The sequence below is a fragment of the Chelonia mydas genome, chromosome 4 (assembly GCF_015237465.2).
Source record: "Chelonia mydas isolate rCheMyd1 chromosome 4, rCheMyd1.pri.v2, whole genome shotgun sequence".
NCBI classification, from domain to species: domain Eukaryota; kingdom Metazoa; phylum Chordata; order Testudines; family Cheloniidae; genus Chelonia; species Chelonia mydas.
The window spans coordinates 4,068,261-4,091,560 of record NC_057852.1 but is presented as its reverse complement, the minus strand read 5'-3'; the positions used below and the strand labels follow the sequence as shown (position 1 = coordinate 4,091,560).

Genomic DNA, 23,300 nt, shown 5'->3' with positions numbered 1-23,300 from the left:
CCCCAGCCCTGACCGCGGGGCTCTGAGCCCAGCCGGTGCCCCTGGACCCAGCTCCGGCCGCGGGGCTCTGAACCCAGCCGGTGCCCCTGGCTCCAGCCCTGACCGCAGGGCTCTGAACCCAGTCGGTGCCCCTGGCCCCAGCTCCGGCCACGGGGCTCTGAACCCAGTCGGTGCCCCCGGCCCCAGCTCCGGCCGCAGGGGCTCTGAGCCCAGCCGGTGCCCCTGGCCCCAGCTCCGGCCGCGGGGGCGCTGCAAGCCGGCTGCTAGCAGCACGAGGCGCTGCAGTGCGCGAGCTGCCCTCGCGCCACACACCTCCAGCGGCGCGCGCCGCCCCATCTCTGTGGCTGAGAACGCGGTTGCCCTGGCGACCGGGACAAACAGCGGCGCCAAGCGGAGCGCGCGGCGGCGGCCGGCAGGGCGCGCGCCAGGGCCGGCGGGCGCGGAGCGGGTCCGGCGCTCAGCATGGCGGGCCGGCAGCCAGGTGGGTGCACGGCCCTGCGCGGGGCGGGACCGGGACCGGGACCGGGACCTGCAGCCGCCCTGCCGGGGAGCGGCACCTTCCCTCGGCCGCGCTCGTGCTCCGGGTGCAGCTGTACGGAGAGCGGCAGCGACTGGCCGTGCCCAGCCTGCCCCCCCCCCCCCGGCGCCTGGGGCTGGGCTCGGCTCGGCTGGCCCCCGAAGCGTGCAGAGCTCTGGGGCAGGGCTTTGCAGAGCGCCATTCACACGCCACCAGAACCCGGCATTAGTAAGTAGGGCTGTCAAGCGATTAAAAAAATGAATCGTGATTAATTGCACTATTAATCGCAATGTTAATAATAGAATACCATTTATTTAAATGTTTTAGGATGTTTTCAACTTTTTCCAATATATCTGTTTCAATACAATACAGAATACAAGGTGTACAGTGCTCACTTTTTCTTTATTTTTGATTACAAGTATTTGCACTGTAAAAAGACAAAAGAAATAGTATTTTTCAATTCACCTCATACAAGTACTGTAGTGTAATCTCTTTATCTTAAAAGGTGAAATTACAAATATAGAATTATGTACAAAAATACTGCATTCAAAAATAAAACAATGTCATATTTTAGAGCTTGCAAGTCCACTCAGTCCTACTTCTTGTTCAGCCAGTCGCTCAAACAAGTTTGTTTACATTTGCAGGAGATAATGCTGCCCACTTCTTGTTTACAGTGTCACCTGAAAGTGAGAACAGGTGTTCTCATGGCACTGTTGTAGCCGGCGTCGCAAGATATTTACGTGCCAGATGCGCATGCTTCAGCCACCATTCCAGGGGACATGCGTCCATGTTGATGACGGGTTCTGCTCGAAAACCTTCCAAAGCAGTGCGGACCAATGCATGTTCATTTTCATTATCTGAGTCAGATGCCACCAGCAGAAGGTTGATTTCCTTTTTTGGTGGTTTGGGTTCTGCAGTTTCTGCGTCTGAGTGTTGCTCTTTTAAGACTTCTGAAAGCATGCTCCACACCTCGTCCCTCTCAGATTTTGGATGGCACTTCAGATTCTTAAATCTTGGGTCAAGTGCTGTAACTATTTTTAGAAATCTCATATTGGTACCTTCTTTGCATTTTGTCAAATCTGCAGTGAAACTGTTCTTAAAACGAACCACAACATGTGCTAGGTCATCATCCAATACTGCTGTAAATGAAATATATGGCAGAATGCAGGTAAAACAGAGCCGAAGACATACAATTCTCCCCAAGGAGTTCAATCACAAATTTATTTAACAGATTATTTTTTTAACGAGCATCATCAGCATGGAAGCATGTCCTCTGGAATGGTGGCTGAAACATGAAGGGGCATACGAATGTTTAGCATATCTGGCACGTAAATACCTTGCTATGCTAGCTACAAAAGTGCCATGCAAATGCCTGTTCTCACTTTCTGGTGACATTGTAAATAAGAAGAGGGCAGCATTATCTCCTGTAAATGTAAATAACCTTGTTTGTCTTAGCGATTGGCTGAACAAGAAGTAGGACTGAGTGGAGTTATACCCTCTGAAGTTTTATATTGTTTTGTTGTTGAGTGCAGTTATGTAACAAACAAAAAAAATCTACATTTGGAGGTTGCACTTTCAGGACAAAGAGATTGCACTACAGTACTTGTATGAGGTGAATTGAAAAATACTATTTCTTCTATCATTTTTACAGTGCAAATATTTGTAATTAAAATATACACTTTGATTTCAATTAGAACACAGAATACAAGATATATATGACAATGTAGAAAAGCATCCAAAATATTTAATACGTTTCAATTGGTAGTTTCTTGTTTAACAGTGCAATTAAAACTGCGATTAATCACAGTAAATTATTTTAATTGCAATTAATTTTTTTGAGTTAATCACGTGAGTTAACTGTGATTAATCGACAGCCCTATTAATAAGATCATCCAGCTACTTGCAGGAAAGCATCCCACATGGCGGAGAGTTGTTCTTGGCTATTGCTGTTAAGGTGTGTATGATTCTTTCCATGGGGGACCAGTTTACCATGTCTGTGCTCCAGTCTTTGGTCCCCTTTTGGATTTCCATGTTTGTAGTGCTAGTCTTTCAGCAATTATTAACACTCTGCTTAGCCAAAGTTTTTAACTTTATTCAGCTTCCAATTAACATCCATTAGGTTTTAAATTACCTGTTTAGCTTGTAACAAATTTTATTTGATCAGAAAAAATTAACTCTGCCATTCACTTCTGCCTGGTGTAGGAGCCTTCCCAGAGTACATGTGTTAAGTTAGCACCTGCTGAATCATGGCACCAACCTTTGTCTGATTTAGCAGCAGCTGTTTCAATCAGTTGTAGAGGGGTCCAATGCATACGCCATATGATTTTTGGATGGATTAAGCTTAAATGGAGATCTAAGGAGCACTGGCTAAATTTTGTTTCAATTGGTTTCAATCCTAGTTTCTCCTCCCATTTCTTTTTGGGGTATTCATGTTTATTTCAAATTTGCTGGCCCTGTGTGCATATAATATGGCCATAAATCTTGGCAATCTGGATAATATTTGGAGGAATGAAAGCAGTTCAGGTGAGTCAGGTTAGCTCAGGCATGGGGCCAAACAGATGGGAGAGGGCATGTCTAATTTGGGAATATTGCCACTCCTTCTTAGGCTCTAGATTGGACCTCAATTTTAATATTGTAAAAGGGAGGAAAGTGCCATGTTAAATTGGCTGATGGTCAAAATTCCTTTCCTAAGCCAATCTGGCGAAACGATGGGGTTGCCTACTTGTTACGGGGTGCACTCGCCACTGGTGGAGCGTCTTCCCCAACCTGGCATAGACTCCCTTGATACGTTCAAGCGAGAATCTACCAGTAAAATTTGTTCCCACATGAAGGACAATCAGGTGATTCTTTCCCGCTCCCCGTAGGATCCTCTTCAACCTCAGGTCCACATCCCGTATCTTAGCACCTGGAAGGCAGCACACCCTTCTATTCTCTGGATCAGCTCTGGTTACAGGCCTGTCCATTCTTCTCAGTAAGGAGTCCCCGATCACGTAGACCTACCTTTTCCTGGTGATGGTGCGATTCTCTGGTCTATCCCCTGTTCCCTCTGGCTGCAAGTTCTTTCCATTCCTATTCTCCCTTGTAATCCTCTTCAACCCATCCTGTATCCTCCTGGGGCTCATATTTGGTATAGTCTCCATTGACTCTTTCCCTTTTCCAATAGGACTAGCCGCTCTTCTCTTCTTCCTTGCCCTTCCACCTTCAGTGACCACCTGCTGAGCCCCTTCTTCATTTTCCAACTCTGAAAATCTGTTCTTGAGCTCTATTTCTCCTTCACTAGCCCGTCTTTTCTTCTGCCTGGTTCTCTTAGTCACATGCTTCCACTGTCAATTTTCTTCACCTCAGAGTTCTTTGGTCCTGCTTCCATCTGCAAGTCTGAGCTTTTCCCTTCAGCCGCCTCATGTCTTTGCTCCATAATTCGCTCGAACCCCCTTCTAAACTCAACCAGACTTTCCACCTGCATCTCCAATCCTCGGATCTTTTCTTCCATCAGCTCAATCAGACGGCACTTCATGCAGACAAAACTCTTTGGGTCTCTTGATGTCAAAGAAACCATTGTAATTAAGTCACCTGATAGAGATGTTTTGGTCATTGCTGTTCACTGCTTTCAAAAAATGGAACACAGAGATAATGTGTGGATTGAAACAGGCACCATTACCAGCAGAACTGACAAGCATCGCTTCATGCCTGTACATGCAATCTGTGACGCACTCACTCCTGATTTCTGCAGCATATGTCATGCTATACACGCATTAACAGCTTGTGATTTTGTGTTATCCTTGTTTGGTATTGGGGAAAAAAATCTGTTTAATGTTGTCAAAAGAAAGGGAGCTTACTGCTTCAGAGATCTTGTCAAATTGTGAGAGTGACGGACAAGCTGCAATTTCTGCAGCAAGGAAGTTGGTAGCAGTGCTGTAAGACCAGAGCGAGCGAAAAAGGAGACTCTGAGACCTACATTGCTTGCGCCTCAATCTAGCCATCAAAAAGGACAGGTCACTGGCCAGACTCCCACCATGTGAGGATAGTTCAGAAGAACAAGTCAAAAGAGCATGTTGGCAAACAAAGATTTGGACACCTTTGCACATAGGTAAGCCAGATACTGGCTCACCAGTGCAACATGGATGGGGAAAATGGAGATAGTGAACTACTTTCTGTATTCAAGGGCCCGATGGCATCTGAGCTTCTACAGCACCTTGTTTGTGCCTCGGCCAGTAGAGGTTGCTCCACAGTCATCTGTTCTGACTACAGGCGCAATCTTCCCTGCACAGAACTGCGTGCTGCCCCAGCAAGGAAGACTCTCGAATCCCATGCACTCTCCACGGAGACCATAATGGTGAACTAGATAATGACTAGAAATGTCACAAGCGTGATTACATTTTAATGATACCTGTGCACATTTATTATTAGATTTTGTTTTACCCTTTTTGTTATGATGCTTTGAGGTCACAAAGAAATCTAATTTTATGTCTTGAAAATAATTCATAGAGTCATTAAACTAACAAAAACAAATGCTAATATTTCAACACATTGTTTATCCCTATTTCTGTGGTGATGGCACCACTTGACAGCTCATGTTAGAGTGGACATAATAAGCTTTCAAATGATGCATTGTGTGTAGAAAGGTACATTAAGTCTCCCAAATTGGTGGTGCCTGCAGCAATGAATGTGTCTTGGTCTGGTTAGCAGGATGTTTGCTGTGCGAATATTCTGGTTTAGTTTACTAGGGGGTTGTCAGGAAGGAAAAAAAATGGCTCACGGTAAGGCACTTTTCAGCAAGCATTTGAGGGTTGCCAAGAGACCATGCCAGAATGGGGAAAAGCCTAGGGACCCAGGAGAGCAAAAGGATCCTGACGTTTAAAAAGGAACACTCTCTCAAGAATCATAGAATATCAGGGTTGGAAGGGACCTCAGGAGGTCATCTAGTCCAACCCCCTGCTCAAAGCAGGACCAATCCCCAATTTTTGCCCCAGATCCCTAAATGGCCCCCTCAAGGATTGAACTCACAACCCTGGGTTTAGCAGGCCAATGCTCAAACCATGGAGCTATCCCTCTGCCCCGAAAGAGAGGTGGGAGTTGTTTGGGGGAGCCAGGCTAACGCCCAGGCACTTGCTGAGGTATCTGAAGAAACTAGGCCTGCCTAGGTTATCATCAGGGGATCGTAAACCTTTAGGTGAGATACACAGGAAGTGCTTGATGAGAGAACAGCATACATAGAGGAAGGAATAACGCTTGAATGTTGCACTGTCTTGACTCTCCCTCCTTTTCTGCTTGAACAGTAAGTAGTGTTCATTTCTGTCCTATATCACATGTCTGGTACAATGTTACCTTGACCATGACTTTTGATAAAGCGTTCCAGCAGAGGGCAAGCTTTTCCATCAGATACTAGACACTGAGGTGTGGAGCTACATTACTCCACAGCTAAGGTTGTAAGCCCAGTTCTCCATGTGCACACAAACAACTGTGTAACTTCTTCAGAAGATGTTTCTTTCCTCCTCACGTTTTTCATGTTCGGTTTCTAACCCAAGGAGCTGGAGGCTCATCATTTTTGCAATAAGAGACTTTTTAAAAAAGCATTCTTTCCTTTTTTGTAAAAGCTTCCAGCATGCATTTTTTTACTTAATGATACAAAATAGAATAACTGAGAGAAGAAGAACATTTAGGAATGTATTTAGTAGTACTTTTGAGACTTCGGGCATAGGACTATTTTTACTAAGGCTGCGTTGAAAATTTTAGAGGTAGGTCCGATTCTCTCCATTGTTTCACCTTGTGGAGTTATTTATTCCTGTGCAGAACTGGTGTGAAGTGCTCCCAGCTCAGACTGGTGGTGCTTTGCACACACTTTGCACAAGGCTAAAGGACTCCTCAAGATGCAAGGCAATCCCACATTTTTTATTTCTGGAAGTTATACTAAGGTCTCTGAGGAGATTATGGGCCTAATTTTTCTCCTGCTCCATGAGTCTAAGTCAAGAGTAACCCCATTCCAGTCAATGGAGTTACAACAGCATAACACCAGTGTAAGCATGAGGAGAATCCAGCCTTGTGGCCATTAGGAGTAATATGTATAGTGGCTATAGTGTTTGCAGGTTCCATGAGAGCCTTAGCCATGGTTTGTGTAACTTACAAACTCAGCTGATGGATGATGGGAGCTCTGTGAAGTTGTTGGCTGGAGCTACAGTCTCAGCTGAGTACCTGAAGGAAGTGGGGGGTGCTCACCACATGGAAACAGGAACCAGAGAGGCTGTCTCCTGCTTAAGGGCAGGGGCCTTGGCTCGGTGCTTGTCAGAGCCAGAAAGCTGCTCCTAACCCTCTCCTCCAGGGAAGAGGAAGCCTGTCTTTACACCAGCACCTGCCTTAGCCTGGTCACAATTATGTGACCCTGTTCTCAGATATCACTCTGTGAAAGCCAGGTGCCCCTTCTTTCAGCCTCCATATTCACAGACTCTCAACCCACTCCAGTCATCGACCCTCATCTCTTCAGTCACAGGACACTCCTCAATCCAGCATGACCCTGCCACTCATTCCTCACCCATGTGGGACCATCCAGCCTCGCCCCCACCCTGGGGATGGCCCTGCTCACAGAATTGAGCACCTGGCTGATTTTACTTGCACACTGGTCATGCTCCCTGCAGCAGAGGCTGACTGAGGGTGATGCAGCCATCAGAAAGAGCCCACTTTGGCTTTAGGATCTGAGTGGAATGTGCAGAGCTGGCAGTTAGAAAAACAATTGGCAGGATTCTCTCCCCCTCCCCGGCCCCTAAGCTTTGCTTGAGTGCAGGGGGGAATGAGGCCCAAGTGGTGTCTTAGCCCAGTGCCAGCCAGCCCCAGCAGAAGCTATAGCTGCTTGGGGCTTGCTCAAGCATTACAGCCTTTACGTAAAGTTCTTAACAAGGTCAGCTGGTGCAGGAATGGTTCTGCCTCCCTCAGTCCTCCCGTCAGAGAATCCTCTTACACCTGGGGAATTCTCTGCCAGTCCTTCCCAGCCAGAATCCGTCTTCTCTGCTGAGCAGCTGGGAGTAGCCAGAGCCATATGTTTTACCTAGAAACTGAGGACAATTGATATGGAAATCAGAGAGAGATTCTCTCATTTCTGCATGGTCGTGTTCCAGAGCAAAACCTCACTTCAACAACCAAGAGGCAGGGAAGCTTGGCCGCTTATATAAATTAATTAAAAAGGGACATTAAAGGATGTTACTGAATGCCACAAAAGCAAGTCTAGGGACCTCATCTCCCTAAGATAATGCATACGTCACGGCCTCTGTAGTGTACTTATGCACAACAAGGTGCAATAAGGACGAGTCTCCTCTCTCAACTTTAGATTTCCTTGATGGTGTGAAATGCCACCACCCACAACAATGGGTGGGGGAACTTGATGGGCCAAGGGACAATAGGTAGCCCCTCCCCCTGGAGTCTCTGCCATCTATTGGCCAGCTGGAGGAGAGGGGTGCTGATTGGCCAGCATTCCCCACTTCCCAGGGTGCAGGAGCCACGTGGAGCTTCTTTGAGCTCCGTTCCAGCAGCCCACCCTACCCCCTGAACTAGGAGTGGGAGCCTGGCCTGATCGATGCTGTGGGTGTAGCCAATTGCTTGTTTAGGGGGTCTGGAATGAATTTTTCTCCCATAGGCCAATTGGCAGAGGATCAGAGAGGTTTTTTTGGCCTTCTTTGCAGCACCTGCAAGCCATAGTGGGTTGAATAGGAACGCGCTTAACACCTAACTGCAGTACTGAGGTGCTGGTGTTTACTCATTGCAACTTGCGACTGGTTTCCAGTGCGATTAATAGAACAAAGTGAACGGTTTCTAGAGGTAAAATATCTGGGATTTGGGTGATGGGCCTCAGGCTTATGTGATAAGATGAGACCTTTTGGCCTTTGTGGGCTGAGATAAGGACTTGTGGCCGACATGGGCCGAGATCCTTATCCTTCTGCACCATCTGTCCCCCTCATGCGGGGAAGGGTGCTAGGACTCAGAGAACTGAGTCCTGGGGAGTGGGCTGAGGAGAGCCTCGTTATGGGCTATATGGTAAGGAGCCCTGTAACCCCCAATTTAATGCCTGGTATAGGAGAGTGTGGGTGATGGGCGGGTAGCGCCCCTTTCTTGTTCAATAAAAGTTGCAGCCTGCCGTTTAATTCCATGCATGTGTCTGTCCTCACTTTGCCTCTACGTCCATATCAGTTGTCTTTGGGTCACATGGAACATATATGCAGTCATTCACCTGTACAGCGCCTAGGACAACGGGGCCCTGATCCTTGACTGGGGTCCTTTGGTGCCACCTCAATGGAAATAATCATCATTGTTCATGTAAGTGGGAGGAAATCCTGACACAGTTCTGCTCTCCAAGCCTGTGAGACTGGATATGACAACACTCTGTCTGCAACTAGTCTGCTAATACTGTGGTCATAACCTAGGCATCACTTTTCCAAGTCTCTGGGCTACAGGGAATAATACGACTTCACAAGTGTAGATGGAAGAAGCAGGGAGAGTGATATGGCACTCATGCCTCCCAAGCAGTGATTCATGGTTGTTGGTCTCCAAAGGGAAAGGTAAGTGTTTTTTTAAAAACACCTGATTCCAGCACTGTATCGATCTCAGGAAAATAATTAAGTAAACCTCTCATTTGAGTGAAGTGGGGGAGCAGTTTACATGTTTTGTTGTTGCAATTGTCTAGCTGGGCACAGATTCTGCAAGGCTGGCTTAATTGTGCAAAAGTGCATTTGGAAAGTTGTCTTTGTAGAAGAAAGGGTTAGCAACTTCCTTTTAACGTACAGCTTAAATGATGTAGAAATCAACTAGGAATTGCAAAGAAATCCCACCATTGCAATACCAGTGTTCTTTTCTCTGCTTTGCTCTTCTTACATGCCAGGCTACTGCCTGGAATGAATATTTAAAGCTGATTTCTATCAGTTTGTAAAAAATAGTGTTTGGTAACAGATTAAAAGGATGTGGAACAAATAAGAGCCTCAGCTATAAAGACTCCAGTAGTGGTGTTGAAATAATAGTGTCTGAAGAAATTAATTATAACAACTCACACCATCTGCAGATTTGCTTTTCTTGAGGTCCTCATAATGCATTGTTTCCCAATAATTACACAAGTATGGTATCATTTGCTTCACTTCTGCCTTTACAACATACATCATTGGCCCTGGATTTTTCCTGTTTCTCAAGCATCCCAGTTCTGAAAATGGCACTATTCCTTTCGTACTTTGTCTTGTACAGTTTATATAATACTGCTTACCTAAGGCTCTGAAAAATTCCCTTGAAGTTTTAGTTAAAGCACATACTAGATTATTAGACTTAGCCAAAGAAGGACTTGTACGTTACCGTTACATCCAATGATAATTTCCCCTTGTTGCTCATGTAACCAGGGTTGAAAGTGAGCCGGTACGGGCTGGTACGGCTTATCATTAAGAACCCACACCGCCCGTACCCAGCCCCCATTAAAGCGCTGCCATGGCAGCACTTTTATGTCCCTACCCCTTTTGCCTCTCCCTGCTGGTAGGGTCCGTACTGGCAGGGCTGCTGCCAGGGGAGGTAAAAGGGGCAGGGACATTAAAGCGCTGCAGTGGCAAAGGACCCTGCTGCGCTTTGAGGTCGCCACCCTTTTGCCTCCCCCCCCCCCCGCCCTGGCCCCGTTCCGGTAAGTGTCCTGAGTTACTTTCACCCCTGCATGTAACTCTTTTGCCAGGTGGAGCCAGCAGCAACCGGGGCTGGGTTCAGTATCTCAGGGCTCCTTTCCATTGATGCAACACAGAACCGGCTCGCGCCCCCACCCTTAACCTGGGAAATTTACACACCATCCTTGGGTGCCTCGGAGAGGCAATACTTTCCCTCTCGCAAGCACAGAGTCTGAGTGTAGAAAAGAAACTTAATAAAAGGAGGGAAGTAACTCAGGAGTTAATTTGGGAAAACACTGCAAACAGGGTTCATAAACATAAACCATGAATAAAAGACCCACCCCCAAGTAAGATGGGCAGTGTCCTTTTCTCCTCAGGTTCTTAAGTCCAGCAACCCAAAAGTCCCTTTCAAATTCCCGACCCTTCTCTGCACCCCTCTCACAGTTGCTGTTCTTGGTCAGTGCAGACCAGAGTTCAGAGGTGCATCTGCAGAGTTCACCTCCCCCCCTGGGTGGGCGGTAAAGAGGCATCTTACTCACTCCACTCACTGGCAACCTGCTCTCGCCTCACCCCTCCACCAGCCACCCTGCCAACCGCTCTTCAAGCCCCTCCACCGCCTCCTGTGGGCTGCTTGTCATGCCTCTCTGCCGCCACCCTGCTGGTCACTCATTCGCCAGCTGACTGTAAGTCACCTTCTGCCTCTCTGCTGTGACCTCTGCACATCAGTCTCAGTGATTTTTGGTTCTTTTGCAGGCTGGGCAGAAACACAGCCCCATCTCAAGTGATTTCAGCTCTCAGTGATTTTAGCTGTTAGCAGGCAGGGCAGAAACATAGTCCTACCACAACTGGTTTCAGCTCTGATTGAGCATTTAAAATAAAAAAAGAGGCTCCTAATGAAGCCTATTTAGCTCTATTCTTTGAACAGTGAGGAAGAACAGGTTAAGCCAGTTTAGAGAGGACCCCTGGGATGTGGTGGGGAGTTGTGCAGCCTCCTGACCAGGACACCAGGAGTCCTGTCCCCACCCCTCTTACTTTCATAGGGCTCTGACATTTGAGCCCCTGCTTAATGAGGTTCTTTCAACTGAGGGTGCCCCCCTCATTTGGGACAGGTTAAGCCAGGGGTTCTCAAACTGGGGATAGTGACCCCTCAGGGGGTCACGAGGTTATTACCTGGGGGGTTGCGAGCTGTAAGCCTTCATCCCAAACCCCACTTCACCTCCAGCATTTATAATAGTGTTAAATATTTTTTTAAAATTTTAGTGTATAAGGTGGGGTCGCATTCAGAGGCTTGCTGTGTGAAAGGGGTCACCAGTACAAAAGTCTTAGAACCACTGGGTTAAGCACAGTCCTGCTTTCCTGTATTCCTATAATAATTACCACATTGGTAACCATACTTCACTATCCCTGCATTCAGTGCTAAGGTCATTTGTACCCAACACAAGCCAAAGTTGATCCTTTGACACAGCTGTAAATGATGAATATGTAAACAGAACAGGAGCAAACTATATTTACATAAACATATCCATAGTCTCTTCCCCTCCCAGCTAGCTGTCAGGGAAGCATTCATTCAGACCCTGCTTACAGTCGCATGGTTCAAAGAGATACGTGAATGTTTTTTGTTACAACAATTAACCACAGGGAAGTGTGAGAGATGATGTGTACATTGCACTGTAGTTACATTCAGGATACCTACTAGGAAAACATACCCAAAGCTGTCTGATAACTAAGGCTTAAGTAGTTGGACATGCTTCTTTTCCCTTGCCAGTTATTTTATAGAGAATAAAGTATAGTCATCTACTTACAATGAATGCAAATAAATGATAGCACAGAATGCAGGCATTATCCAGCCTTTTAATACCCACTTTGTTTTTTTTGCAGTTTCTTACTTCTGTTCATATTCAAGTGACAGGTAAGAAAAAATAACGCGGCAGGCATCTGGAAACGCAAGTACATAACTCAGAGTCCTCTTCCTCACTCAGACAGAGCTCCCAGCATACCTAATGGGAGCTTTGCCTGAGTGTGGACTGCAGGCCTGGCTCCAAGGGGATTCATGGGGCTGGGGCTAAAGTCATAAATATCAGGAGGAAATGTCTCCTGCAGATGAGGGAACTTGAATGAGTAAATCAGTTACGATGGCACAACAACATTTCTTACAACGCTGATGTGCTTTTGGAGGTCTGTGTCAACTGGTTATTACAAGAAATAATGTAGGGGAAATTATTCACATTATTTCAGTGTATCACCTGCAAAAAATAAATCCATTCCATGATATCGATGCTTGTAATAGTGTGCAGGTATGTGGCGCTGACCCTGAGCGCCTTGTGAAAGAGCAACCTGTGAATCCAGGCGGTTTAATGTAAAAGACCATTCTGTCTCAACTAGAATAATTTCTTACCAGAAATTCCCATGCATACAAAACTGGAGATGTGCTAGTTTTGATTATAATGCCCACATAAAGAACAGAAATGCATTCATTGTATGCAGAGGATTTGGGCTTATTTATTTTAATTTGTAAAAAACCCCAAATACTAGACCGGTATAGTCAATTTCATTATTTCTCCTGTCAATATGACTGCTCATGTGCTTAAAGTTACAGACTTATTTAAATCATTTGCTGGGCTGGGACTTCAGAGAGTCATTTTCTCCTGTTTGTGGGAGTCTTTCACGTGACAGCAGAGGAGAGAATGACATTTTTTTAAAAACAGGAAAATGTGATTCATAAAAAAAACACAAAAATTGTGAGTGGAATTCAGGGGCAGGAGTGGGACATGAAAATACTTTTAACTTATTTCTTTAAAGTGACTACATTTCAAACTGAAGGTGAGATGTAAATTACAGCCATTCTGTCAGTTTTAACAAACAGCATACAAGCAGAAGGTCGTCTTGGTGTTTTTCATGCTTCTTGAGAGGAATCTTTGCACAGAACATATTTTGTGAGGTGATTTGATTCTAAGGAAAACATAAAGTATTACAGTCAGACTTTCCTTATAATCCACTGGATATAGTTAGAAAATGGATCTAGGCCAACGTACTATATTGTGGATGAGTAAAGATTAGAGAGATACTAATGAGCCTCTTCTGCTGAGAGGATGCCCAGTAATAATCTCATTTTCAGTAAACGAGTTTATCTACTGTTAAATTTATGCTGTGGCAAGGCTGGAACTAAAAATAGTTCTATATGAAATTTTAATTGGCCCCTTGCTGCTTCTCAGGGAAAGACCATTGTAGAACAACTGGACTGGGAGTTAAAAAATGAAACTGATTCTTGGATCCTTAAAAGACAAGACCATATCTGGACATGTTCTGCCATGAGCTGAAGGCACAGGACCAGAGTTTCATGAGCAAATCCCTCTGAAGCTCATGGGAGTTGTGCTGATCTTTCTGAAAGCAGTTTGTACATGATGTGAGGATGGTAGAGCTTAAGTATAATTAGCACGGTCCATTATCTTGCCTCTTGCATCAAGTAAACAACAATAGACTGCCTAAAAGATAATCTGCTATTGCAGGCATCTTTCCAGCTTCCTGCAAGAGGCTGAGCTCCCCCATTCCCACTGACTTCAGGGAGAATTTACTGTGCTCAGCATCTTGCAAGAAGTTCTCAGCAGTTTCAAATCAGGCTGTGTCATAACCATAGGGGTAGTCTAAAATTCCTCCTTACCTGTAAGGGGTTAAGAAGCTCAAATAACCTAGTTGGCACCTGACCAAAGGAACCAATGGGGACAAAAGATACTTTTAAATCTGGGGTGGGGGGGGGGTGGGTGAGGCTTTTCTTTGGGTTCTTTGTTTCTTTGTTCGTTCGCTCTTGGGACTAAGAGGGACTGGACATCAATCCATGTCCTCCAAACCCTTCTGAACCAGTCTCTCGTATTACAGAAATTGTAAGTACAGCCAGGCAAGGCGTATTAGTTTATCTTTGTTTTCTCAACTTGTGAATTTTCCCTTTGCTGGAGGGAGGTTTATCCCTGTTTTGTTGTAACTTTGAAACTAAGGCTAGAGGGGGTTCCTCTGTGTTTTGTGCGTCTTTTGTTACCCTGCAAAGTTATCTTCCAACCTGATTTTACAGAGGGGATTTTTACCTTTTCTTTTTTTTTTAAATAAAATTCTTCTTTTAAGAACTGATTGATTTTTTTTCAGTATCCAAAGATCCGAGGATTTGGGTCTGTGTTCACTTTGTAACCAATTGGTTAGGATATCATTCTCAAGCCTCCCCAGGAAAGGGGGCATAAGGGCTTGGGGGGATATTTTGGGGGAACAGGAACTCCAAGTGGTCCTTTCCCTGATTCTTTGTCTAAATCACTTGGTGGTGGCAGCATACTGTTCAAGGACAAGGTGGAATTTGTGCGTTGGGGAAGTTTTTAACCTAAGCTGGTAAAAATAAGCTTAGGAGGTCTTGCATGCGGGTCCCCACATCTGTACCCCAAAGTTCAGAGTGGGGAAGGAACCCTGACAGGCCACGTGCCCTTAAGAGAACCCAGTAGCATAATCACATAGTACATGCATTCTTAACCAACATCTCTCAGACACTGCTCCAGCCCCACCCCCTCACCAGGCTGTGTTCCCATTGTCAGGCTAATAGAGGGCCTCATCCAACGCCCAGTGACACCATTGACTTTAGTGGGTGTTGGATCAGGCCCATAGTGCATAATTTATACACCTATTTCTGTTCAATTGCTAAGGGAAGTGTCACAAAGTAAAGGGAAGCCACCAGCCCCCTTCCTGCCTGGAGAAAGTGTTGAATAGACACCAAGGATGTCAACATATGAAATATGGGACCCATGGAGAAGGAGGAAGAATTTGATGGCACTTCATCTATTTAATTAGACTCTTTTGCCACTGACTTCCAACAAGCAAAGAGGTTGTTGACAGAGGACTTAGTCTGATTCTAATTCAAAGACCTTGCAAATACTATTGAACTGCTAAATCAATTGCTTGTATCCCTTCCCCTGATTGGATATGCAGTCTGAATATTTAATCTTGCAACCGCAAACACCAGTCAAGTGTGCCTGCCCATGCTTCAGACACTGTATAAACAGAGACAGACAACACTTTGTTGGGAATTCTTGATAATTCAGTGTAACCATCTTACCTTCTTTACAGTGAAGCTTTCTGGGATAAGGACCATGCATTTTGTGTGTTTCTGCAGTGCCTTGCACATTGTGAGTACTAGCGGAAACAGGCAAACAACATTAATATTAACAGTAATATAATAAATTGATCTTAAAGTGTAAGCAGTTTAGTGCAGGGAATGTGACTTAATCTATACTTGTAAAGCACTGTGTGAATGGTGTTATTTAATAATCATGATGATAATAATGCATGCACATTTGTGTGGTGCTTGTTCTGTTTATTTTTGTGTTGGCTGGGAGAATCTCTGAGCTCCTAGTCCTTGTGTATTAATATCACGGTATTAAAACAATAGAAAGTGCTTCCACATCGGCCCATCTCACACTGATTCTGCATTGAAGTCTTAATCCTGAATTTTTCTGCGCAATTCTGGCCCAGACAGCAGACTATTGTAACAGAAAAAAACTGGATTATGAGTTCACCAGAGAACTGAGCAAAGGAGAAACTGGACTGAGAGGGAAAGAATTTTTACGTCAATATATGTACTGAAAAGATAGGTAATGTTATAGAGACAATGACTAGCCAGGCCCATTACTTAAAAAAATGAATGAATGTTCTTTTGTCACGTTGGCTTCATGATGAAAATCTTTGAGTGACTCAAGAATTATTTAAGGTTCAGAATACTGTAACACCTGCTCTATGCTTGTTTTAACAGCCTCTGAGTTTAATTGCTTATGTAACCTTGATTTGCATTTACTAGGATCAGAGAACTAGCAAGACCAAAGAAGCCTAAAGCAGCTTGGGAGAACTATAGTAGGTTAGTGGAAAAAGTACAAAGCTTACGCTGTATGGGCTTTGGGTTTCTTCTGCACTGGTCAGCTGTCTCCATCTAACATCTGGGAAAGACAAAAGAATATGACTTTTTGTTTACAGTTCTAGAGAGTCTAAGGGTATGTCTACAGTACAAAATTATTTCGAAATTATTCTATTTGAATTTTCTGAAGTGATTTTATACATCCGGTCTTGTGTGTCCCCACTAAAGCGCATGAATTCGGCGGAGTATGTCCACAGTACTGAGGCTAGCATTGAATGTTGGAGCGGTGCACCGTGGGTAGCTATCCCACAGTTCCCGCAGTCCCTGCTGCCCATTGGAATTCTGGGTTAAACTCCCAGTGCATGATGGGGCAAAAACATTCTCGCAGGTGTTTCTGGGTGTGTGTCATCAGTTGCTCCTCCCTCCATGAAAGCTACGGCAGACAATCGTTTCGTGCCTTTTTGGCGTGCAGATGCCATACTGCTTTCGGCAGATGGTGCAGTACGGTGCACCGCTTCTCTCCTGGTACTATGATCCACCTCGCATTTCCTCTCGTCTTTCTATGTAATCTCTATAAGTATCTACATTCTTTCTCTTCCTCATCGACCGCTTCTGCTGCCAAGTCTGCTCAGCCATCGTGAACCGAGCAGCACAGCTTCCGCCGCCAACTCTGCTCTCCCGCTCTTGCCGCGCTACCAAGCTTCTCCATGTTGTCTGTCCTGGGCTCCCGTCTCCATGAAAGCTACAGAAGACAACCATTTCCCGCATTTTTTAGGCTATCGTGAACTGAACAGCACCTCTTCCACTGTCACTCTGCTCTCCTACGTTTCGCGCCCTTTTCCCAGGATTACCCATGCGGGCACCATAGTACGGCAAGCATGGAGCCCACTCAGATCGCCGCTGCAGTTCTGACCATTGTAAATACCTTGCGCATTATCCAGCAGTACGTGCAGTACCTGCAAAACCGGGCGAGGAAGCGACGACAGCGCGATTACGATAGTGATGAGGACCGGGACACAGACGTTCCTAGAAGCACGGCATGTGGCGATTGGGAGATCATGGTGGTGTTGGGTCAGGTTCATGCCGTGGAACACCGATTCTGGGCCCGGGAAACAAGCACAGACTAGTGGGACCGCATAGTGTTGCAAGTATGGGATGATTCCCAGTGGCTGTGAAAGTTTCATATGCGTAGGGCCACTTTCATGGAACTTTGTGACTTGCTGTCCCCTGCCCTGAAGCGCAAAGACACCAAAATTAGAGCAGCCCTCACAGTTGAGAAGCAAGTGGCCATCTCCCTGTGGAAGCTTGCAACACCCGACAGCTACCCGTCAGTTGGGAATCAGTTTGGAGTGGGCAAATGGAGCGGGGGACAGATAGCTCAGTGGTTTGAGCATTGGCCTGCTAAACCCAGGGTTGCGAGCTCAGTCCTTGAGGGGGTCATTTAGGGATCTGGGGCAAAAATTGGGGATTGGTCCTGCTTTGAGCAGAGGGTTGGACTAGATGACCTCCTAAGGTCCCTTCCAACCTTGGTATTCTATGATTCTATGAAATCTACTGTGGGAGCTGCTGTGATGCGAGTAGCTAACACAATCATTGACCAGCTGCTATCAAGGGTAGTGACTTTGGGAAATGTGCATGTCATAGTGGATGGCTTTAATGCACTGGGGGTGGGGCAATAGACGGAACGCATATCCCTGTCTTGACCCCGCAACACCGGGGTGGCCAGTATGTAAACCGCAAGGGGTACTTTTCAATGGTGCTGCAAGCACTGGTGGATCACAAGGGACGTTTCACCAACATCAACGTTGGATGGCCGGGAAAGGTGCATGATGCTCTCATCTTCAGGAACTCTGGTCTTTTTGAACAGCTGCAGGAACGGACTTACTTCCCAGACCAGAAAATTACTGTTGGGGAAGTTGCAATGCCTATAGTTATCCTCGGGGACCCAGCCTATCCCTTAATGCCATGGCTCATGAAGCTGTACATAGGCATCCTGGACAGTAGTAAGGAGCAGTTCAACTATAGGCTGAGCAAGTGCAGAATGGTGGTAGAATGTGCTTTTGGACATTTGAAAGTGCGCTGGCTCAGTTTACTGACTCGGTTAGACCTCAGCACAACCAATATTCCCATTGTTATTACTGCTTGTTGTATGCTCCACAATCTCTGTGAGAGTAAGGGGGAGACGTTTATGGTGGGTTCGGAGGTTGAGGCAACTCGCCTGGTGGCCAATTTCGCACAGCCAGACAACAGGGCGATTAGAAGAGCGCAGCAGGGCACGCTGCGCACCAGAGAAGCTTTGAAAGCCAGTTTCATGACTGGCCAGGGTACGGCGTGACAGTTGTGTTTGTTTCTCTTCAAGTTACCTGCCCCCTGTATATATGAAAGGAAATAAAGTCACAATTGTTTAAAAACCGTTCTTTATTATTTGTTGCACAACACATTGAGAGAAATCAGAAGATAGACTGGGGGATGGGGATACTGAGGGAAGGGGGTGGAGGAGGAGGGAAGGACAAGTCCAGAAAGCAAATCAAAATTTTGGATATGCCAGCTTTCGCTGCTTGTGCAATCCTCTGGGGTTGAGTGTGTGGGTCCCCGCAGCCTCCCCGCCCCCCCGGCCCCGTGTTCTTGGGCATCTGGGTGAGGAGGCTATGGAACTTGGGGAGGAGGGAGGGCGGTTATACAGGGGCTGCAGTGGCAGTCTGTGGTCTACTGTCTTTCCCACATTAGATCCACCATACAGCGGAGCATGTCAGTTTGCTCCCCCATGAGCTTGACCATAGCATCCTGCCTGCTCTCATCACGCGCGTCCCTCCTCTCTTCGTGTTCATTTAACGCTTTATGGGACTCTGCAATTGTTTGCCTCCACACATTCATCTGGGCCCTGTCAGTGCGGGAGGACTGCATGAGTTCGGCGAACATGTCGTCCCGAGTTCGTTTTTTCTACTTGTAATCTAGACCAGCCTCTGGGACGGAGTAGATAGGGGCTGCGTGGAAACATTTTCACCTGCGGGAGGAGACAAAGGGAGGGTAGTATTTTAAAAGATACATTTTAGAGAACAAAGGGGACACTCTTTCTCAGTGAAACAAGCAATTCATAGTACACAGCACATGTTCTTTCTGTACAAGGTCACATTTTGCCTCTTAAACTGAAGTGCCTGACACTTTGGTGTGAGTAAGCCATCACATGTGGCTGGGCAACAGAATTCAGCTTGAAGGCAGACATGGTAAGCCCTAGGGGCACACGGGGTTCTGCTTCTTCCACATTCATTTCAATGCTTTCAAACTGCCAGGCCCCTTTTCCCATAGCAAGCAATGCCTGGTGGGTTTGCCATATCAAAGGAGGGCCTGCAGGCTCTCTGGGATGATTGCTTCACACAACACCCCCCAGCCGCCCACACACCCCCACCGCATGGCTCTGATGAGGCTCTGAGCAGCGATGAGCCCTTTAAACTAAATGCGAACAGCCCAGCGCGGCTGGGTTTCCACCCACCGCGTGGCTCCAATCAGGCTCTCACTCACCAGAAGTGCCTTCTCCAGGGTCATATTCCAGGAGCCCGCCTTGGGAGTGGGGGGAGGCTACTGGGTCCAGCGTTAAGACTGGTTCCTGGCTGGGGGGGAAAACAGATTCCCCACTTGCCCCCTGTGCACTGTCCTCCTCCTCTTCATCCTCCAATAACTCATCCTCGTCGCTCCATGCAACTCCCCCCTTGCAGACGTCCACGGACAGTGGTGGGGTAGTGCTGGCGTCACCCCCCATAATTGCATGCAGCTCACGGTAGAAGCAGCATGTATGGGACTGTGACCCAGAGTGCCCGTTCACCTCCCTGGCTTTTTGGTACGTTTGCCTGAGCTCCTTGATTTTTGTACGACACTGCTCTGTGTCCCTGGAGTAGCCTCTTTCTGTCATGGCCCTGGAGACTTCAGCGTAAGTATTTGCATTTTTTTTTTTGGAATACAGTTCTGCCATAACAGATTTGTCTCCCCAACATGTGATGAGATCCAGTACCTCCCATTCGGACCATGCTGGAGCTCGTCTGCGAATCTGGGACTGCGTGGTCTCTTCTGATGGTGGACTCTGCGTGGTCGCCTGTGATGGTGGACTGTGCTGATGGTGACCAAACAGGAAATGAAATTCAAAAGTTCCTGGGGCTTTTACTGCCTACCTGGCTAGTGCATTGGAGTTGAGAGTGTTGTCCAGAGTGGTCACAAGGGAGCATTCTGGGATAGCTCCCGGAGGCCAATAATGTTGAATTGTGTCCACGGTACCTGTAACCCGGAACTGTGATCTCAATTTTAGCACTACTCCACTTGAGGTGGATTAAAGAGCCCTTTAAATCGAAAAAACTGGTTTGGTCGTGTGGACGGAATCCGTTTTATTTCGAATTAACTCGGCTAATTCCGAAATAACCACGTACTGTAGACCAGGCCAAAGTTCACCCACAGCAGCTGTGGTCAGGCTAAGACAATCCAGGGCCCTGAATATGTAGTGCCTACACCTTAATTTAGCTCCGGTTGTGGTCAGGATTACTGTAGTCCTCAAGTTTCACCTGCCACTTGGGTGGCTGTGCATTTTGCCAGTTCTTGTCATGCCTGGCCAGTTCTTGTTCCCCTGCACATTTTGGACAGTTGGGAGGAGAGCAAGGGGAGACTTATCAACCACCCTTACCAGTGTGTTTAAGGTCTGGGAGATGGAAGATGGCCTCTCCTGAAAGTGGACATGGCTGGGGATGGTGGGATGGAGCAGGTCATGCTGTTCCTCAGGAATGTCATTGAGAGGGCTGCTCACATTGTGCAGCGACAATGGTTGAAACCAATAAACATGCACGTTGCTCCTCAGTTGTTTTGCAAATTTGGAAGAGCATCAGAGGCTCAGTGCAAAGCTTAGTTTAGTGATCATCTAACCGTGAATTTTGTTTCCCTTTTGTTCCCTGTTTTAACAGTAGGTTAGAATGGGGAAACCAGCAGACAATTTGGCCCCTCTCCCTGAGTGCTTTGATGGCTCAGCCAACGCCAAGAATTATGTCTCTGGCCAAACCCAAGAAAATTTTCGATGGTAACCTTCAGCGCAGGTTAGTTGTATTCAGGAGCGCTCTTCCTTCTGTTGGAAAACATTCACTAATGAATGCAACAGCTCAGGGTTTACTGATAATAATCAATACAAATAAAGACATGACAACTGTACAGAGGTGAATCCAGAACAGGAGAAGAAAGCAGAAGTTTCTGCACTTTCACATTGTGACTGTAGCCCAATCCACCATGAACAGCTTCCCTCTGAGATCAGCTCAGCAGAGCTGCTACTGAGTAAAGCAGTTGTTCAGTTTTGCCATCTTAAGGTCTCTCTACGTTTGGCTGAGTTCTGCAATTTTCTGGATGAAAAGGGGCTGCAGAAGTGTAAAGCATTTATTATAAATGTCTCTACATAGAATGTTTTTTCAATGGCTCCCATCTATTTCATCTTTGTGGTTATTCTGGTCACTAAATGTTGCTGAGATTTTCAACATAGGACTAATGATTCTGGGTGCCTCCATTTTCAGGTGGCCAATTTGAGACACTTTAAGGAGTCTCATTTTTTCAGAGGGCTGGTGCTCAGCACTTTCTGAAAATCAAGCCCCCCTTTTAAGGGTGTCTCAGGTTGAGCACCCAAACACAAGTCAGCAAATCACTGGTCACTTTGAAAAATCCCGATTTTTCATAATAGAAAATCTTGGTTCTTCATAATATAGTCTCCTCCTAAATATATGTTTGTTCCAAAAACTGGGAGCAGGTTGATTTCCAAAGGGAAATTGGGAAGGTTAAGTTGTATTTCAGTTTTAATTCAGGCTCCCTCCAAAACCTGGCAGGCAATACAGGGATTAGGTAGAAGGGTGGAGCCGCTGATGGGCTGTGAGAAGGGTATGACTCACGTAATGGGAAGCTGTTGTTGCTGGGGCAACAATTTGTCGTCTTAGAATTCCAGTGACACCAGGTTCAGTCTAGTGCCAATTTGATCTTGGTTTCCACATGGCATGTGGCTTTGGAACGGAACGCTGGGTGTTGTCTGACATTTGACTGATGGTGGTTGTGTCAGTGTAATGTGTGTGGGTGTGGATTGTTACACCCTGGCCCCAATGCAAGGCCCTGTATCCTATGCAGCATGAGACCTGGATTTATGTGGCACTGTCCCCCGCCCAACCTATCACCCCTTCACTGTTCATCCATTTACTCCACTACCTGTCCCACATGCACTGCCACTTCAAAGGCATAACGATCCAGCGGCTTGAGGGTAGAAGGAGCAGAGTCCTGCTGCATCATTCGTTAGCTGGTGTGCAGGGCCAGGTGGGAGGACTGCCTGGGCAGAAGCTCTGGACCTGCTGTCCACTCCCCCTTCCTTCTCCCCACCACTGCAAGTGCCCAGGGTTCTCTATAGTGACTTGCTAAGTTGCACAGGGTTGGCGCTGTCTTTGACCTCTCCATTTCCCCTGGTCTGCAGGCCCCTGTACCCAATAGCCTTCAGCAAGCCACAACTGTCCTGTCTTGCACATGCTGTCTGATGCCCCATGGCTGAGACCCTTGGAAGCAATGCCCTGTGTGCTTTCCTAGACCATAGCCCTCTCTCCTTCATGGCCCTGTTGTTCCATGAGAAGAAGGAGAGAAGCTAGATAATGGCATATGCATCCTTCAGCAAATCGTCTACATTGTGTAAATTCCCCCTGTGTTCAACAAACATCCCTGTGTCACATGCTGATGAAGAGAATGGAAAGATATATGAATTAATAGGGTTGAATTTGTAGCATGGAGTTTTGTTAACATACCAGACCGCATGTGATGATATCAAAGAGGAGCCAGTACACCAAATGAGGGCATATAGACGAGAGCACACTATTGTCCAAGGAATGTGGCTGTACGGCAACAAATTAACCAACCCACTGCCAACAGCTTGCAAGAAGAAAACAGGCCCTAACAAGTGTTATTACTGAGCAGTGTTATTTAGTTCCTCTTTCAAAAGAGGGTTGATCGCAAAGCCATGTACATACTTAAAATGCCCATCTTGAGGTGTGGGTGAATGATTATTACCACTATTGGTTATATTGAGGTAATGAATCTTCAGTTTCATTAACATCTGCCAATTGTATTTGTCATAAAAAACCAATGGAGACTCCCTTCTCCAGATGATCATTGTTTTTCATAACTTATGGATTTGATGGAATAAGGCAAAGCCAGGGGACAAACTGGCCGTACGGATATGTAGTTCAAAGTTGTTCCGGGGGACAATGCCCAAATTTGCAGTTCTCTGGTAGCAGTTTCAATAAAGTCA

The 23,300-nt window shown here is 46.3% G+C and overlaps 1 protein-coding gene across 3 annotated transcripts in view; it reads left to right on the top strand.

Moving 5' to 3' along the window:
• The first annotated feature begins 551 nt into the window (after positions 1-551).
• The window catches only part of THEGL (theg spermatid protein like), a 44,654-nt gene continuing 21,905 nt past the window's right edge, over positions 552-23,300 (top strand). Inside the window, exons 1-5 of one of the 3 annotated variants that reach the window (XM_043545251.1) lie at positions 552-745; positions 2,392-2,471; positions 12,007-12,037; positions 15,953-16,009; positions 20,947-21,075. In XM_043545251.1, coding sequence (XP_043401186.1) covers positions 21,002-21,075 — 74 coding nt within the window. In that variant the 5' untranslated portion in view covers positions 552-745; positions 2,392-2,471; positions 12,007-12,037; positions 15,953-16,009; positions 20,947-21,001. Of the gene's footprint in view, positions 746-2,391; positions 2,472-8,612; positions 9,058-12,006; positions 12,038-15,952; positions 16,010-20,946; positions 21,076-23,300 lie in introns of those variants that run through there. The other 2 variants (XM_037896534.2, XM_043545250.1) reach the window with 2 other exon arrangements.